The 3,846-nt window shown below is 39.3% G+C and overlaps 1 protein-coding gene across 1 annotated transcript in view; it reads right to left on the bottom strand.

Annotated features, from left to right (window-relative positions):
* Positions 1–3,846, bottom strand: part of DNAH9 (dynein axonemal heavy chain 9) — a 722,341-nt gene that overhangs the window by 553,722 nt on the left and 164,773 nt on the right. The window contains exons 18-19 of the mRNA XM_007948048.2: positions 1,305–1,527; positions 539–705 (exon numbers count right to left, since the gene is read on the bottom strand). Coding sequence (XP_007946239.1) covers positions 539–705; positions 1,305–1,527 — 390 coding nt within the window. The remainder of the gene's footprint in view (positions 1–538; positions 706–1,304; positions 1,528–3,846) is intronic.

Below are 3,846 nucleotides of genomic sequence, written 5' to 3'. Positions count from 1 at the left end.
GAACTGCTGTATGGAAAGTGAATTTGTTCTGTAAATTTTCATCCAAATCACAATTAAAAAAAAAAAAAGTGTCTGAGCCTTACTAAATACAGAGAGGGAATACCCTGAAGCAAGTCCTCCACCTCAAATTCTCCTTTCAAACTAGCAAAATGGCTTCCAAAATTATTTTAAAATTTTATCACCCATTTTTTTAAAAATGAAAAGAACAGAAACCTATCAGAGAATTTAAAATGATAGAAGTCTAGTAAAAACCTAGTGGTGAATTTTACAATATACCATCTCTAACTAGAGACATGAAAGTTTTCCAGAAAGTACTCTCAATGTAGGGTGTTTGTACAACCTTGGCCATACCATAAAAGCCATGATAAGACTGTGCCCACATTAACATCATGTTCCAACCAATAGACCTTAATGGTAGGGATAAATATTAAATTGTTTTTATTTGCTGAAGTACACAAGTTCAACATAAAGACTTCAGTGACTCAGTGATTGCAATGTTAAAAGAAAAAGAAGCAACAGTAGCCACTTTGGTCCATACCTGAAGGGAGCTTGTTTGTGGAATTGTTCCCAGAATTGATGTTGCTCAACATCAAAGGCTGTGCACCTCTGGCGGAGGAGGGTCACTTCATTTGCCTGCAGTGGGGCCACTTGCTGTCTCACCATGATGGCCATCTTTTTTATGTTGTTCCATTTCTCTGGCAGCTCCTGCAAAGGAGACCTCAATGTGATCTGACATACTGTGCTCTTTCTCCCTCATAAACCTGAAGCTGGACAGTACCCAAGTGTCTTCACATATGATAATCCATTGATATGTTGGTGTCATTGGCCCATTTTCTACAAACCTCACTTTCCTTGACTTGTCACCCAGGTTGCTTACTCTCCCAACTATTACCTACCTTTAACTCTACACTATTCAACCCAGTGACTCTCACCTTTTTCTATATACTTTAAGAAGGATTGTTCATTCTCTTTTTGCCCTACATTTCTTCCTAGACCATCTATTATCTCTTAGACCTATTTTCCCACCTCCAATTTAAAAAGTTGGACCATCCCTAACTCTGGTGGGAAAAGACAACTTTGTACATACCATTTTTCTCATACATATTCAGTATTACATTCTCTCATATTTATTGAGTTTGCAAAATGTACTAGACATTATAGATACACTATACACTATAGTTCTGAAACATGGACCTTGGGTCATCACCAATTTCTTTGTTTTTCTATTACTTCAACCCATCTCACCTTAAAATCTGAAACTTTCACTCCATTTCTTTTACTAGAAACTTAAGATTTGCACTGACCTCCAGCTGCTTATATACGGTGTCTGGCAATTCTTGTTCATAAGTCTTCAGCAATTCAATAGTTTGCTTCAAGGGCTCAAACATCTCATCTGTGCTGCTCTGGCGTTCCTTCAGAGCCATAAGGTGTCCTGTAATCTCAACCAGTCCTTTGAAATCTCCTTTTTCGACTTTCATGAGCAAGCCACTCTCACTACTTTTTATAAACACTTCAAGGTCAGCCAAGCTAAGCAAAACAAACAGCAGCACATGAGGAGCCATCCTCCTTCTACTCCTCAGAATGAAGATTTATTTATTTTCCCCAAAATAACGGTGGTCATTATGGAAAACTTACTATGTACCAAGCATTTTGCTAATTATTTTGCATGTACTATACCAGGATGGGAGCTCTGGTAGCATAGTGGCTAAGGCACTTGACTGCTAACCAGAAGGCTGGCAGTTCAAACCCACCAGCCACTCCTCAGAAGGAAGGTTGGGCATTCCTACTTCCGTAGTGATACTGCCTCGGAAACCCAAGGAGGGGTCGCTATGAGTCGGGGCTGACTCGATGGCAAACAACAACAACAACAACAACATACCAGGATGGTAAGAATATGGATATGTGCAGAGTGCCAAGGTCATGGGGACGAGGAAAAGACTGAGGAAAGGCAAGGAGAAGACTAAGGAAAGAAACATGACACCTAAATGCAATGTGCTATTCTGAACTGAATTCTGGACCAGGAAAGGTAGTAGGGTAACTAGTTAAATTTGAGTAAGATCTTTAGGTTATTTAATAGTTTTATATTTATGCTAACTTCATAACTTTGATCATCATACTATGGAAGATATTAACATTTGGTAAATCTGGGTGAAGGGTATAAGGGAACTCCACTATTTTTGTAACTTTTTTGTACATCTGAAATTACTATAAACAAAATATTAAAGCAAAAAATGAAAAATCAAAAAGAGCATAGGTCTCTAAAGTCATTCACACTTGGCTTTGAATTATTAGATAAGCGAATAGGGTCAAATTATTTAATGTCTCTGAAACTCAGTTTCCTCCCAAATATGACTGGAACAATAATTTCTGTCTCCTAATTATTGTGAGGATTAAATTAGACTCATTCTTTAATTATAAGCATATTTATTGAGCACCTATTATGAACCATAAGGAGCTCTGGTGGCATAGTGCCTAAGGCATTTGACTGCTATCTAGAAGGTTGGCAGTTCAAATTCACTAGCCACTCCTCAGAAGGAAGACTGGGCAGTCTACTTTTGTAAAGATTTACCACCTTGGAAACCGAATGGGGGTTGCTATGAGTGGGAATTTACTCAATGGCAGTGAGTTTGGTTTGTTTTATTATGAGCCCTAGCATGGTTCCAGGTTCTGAAGATATGACAAATAAGATCAAGACTCCATCCTTACAAAGCTTATATTCTAGTGGGAAAAATGAATACTAAACAAATCACCTTAATAAGTTGCATAATTTCACATTACTAATGAACCAAAAAATAATAATAATAATAATAAAACCTCACTGCTGCTGAGTCGGCTCCCACTCATAGTGATCCCTCCTTGGGTTTCTGAGGTGGTATCATTAGGGAAGTAAATCTCCCAATCTACCTTCTGAGGAGTTCAAACCCACCAGCCTTCGGCTTAGCAGTCAAATTCCTTAAGCACTACGCCACCAGAGCTCCTATACAATAATGAGTGCTACAAAAAATAAATCAGGATGGATGATAGAGAGTTGTTGTTGTCAGGTGCCATCAAGTCCTCTCTGACTCATAGTGACCTTATGTAAAACAGTACAAGACACTGCTTGGTCCTGTGCCAGGCTCACAATCTCTGCTATACCTGAGCCCACTGTTGCAGACACTATGTCAATCCATCTTGTTGGGGGCCTTCCTCTTGTTCCTTGACCCTCCACTTTACTAAGCATGATCTCTTTCTCCAGAGCACAGTCCCTTCCGACATGATCAAAGGAGCTGAGACAAAGTCTGGCCATACTTGTCTCCAAGGAGCATTCTGGCTGCACTTCCTCCAGGACAGATTTTTTAGTTCTTTTACAGTTCATGGTACTCTCAGCATTCTTCGCAGACACCACAGCTCAAAAGCATCAACTCTTCTTCAGTCTTCCTCATTCATTGTCCTGCTCTCACATACATATGAGGTGATTGAAAATACAATGCCTTGGGTTAGGTGCACCTTCATCTTCAAGGGGATATCTTTGTTCTTCAGCACTTGAAAGATATCTTTTGTAGCAGATTTGCCCAATGCAGTACGATATCTGATGTCTTGACTGCTGCTTCCATTGGTGTTGATTGTGGAACCAAGTAATATGAAGTCTGACAATTTCAATCTTTTCTCCGTTTATCATGATGCTGCTTATTGGTCCAGTTGTAAGGATTTTTGTTTTCTTTATATTGAGGTGTCATCCATACTGCAGACTGTAGTCTTCAATCTTCAACAGTAGGTGCTTCAAGTCATCTTCACTTTCAGCAAGCAAAGATGGGTCATCTGCATTTCACAGGTTGTTAATGAGCCTTCCTCCAATACTGATGCCAC

Source organism: Orycteropus afer, unplaced genomic scaffold (genome assembly GCF_000298275.1).
Source record: "Orycteropus afer afer isolate SDZICR_OR568_19922 unplaced genomic scaffold, OryAfe1.0 scaffold00199, whole genome shotgun sequence".
NCBI classification, from domain to species: Eukaryota; Metazoa; Chordata; class Mammalia; order Tubulidentata; family Orycteropodidae; genus Orycteropus; species Orycteropus afer.
The sequence above is the reverse complement of the archived record's forward strand: the minus strand, read 5'-3'. Positions and strand labels throughout refer to the sequence as shown.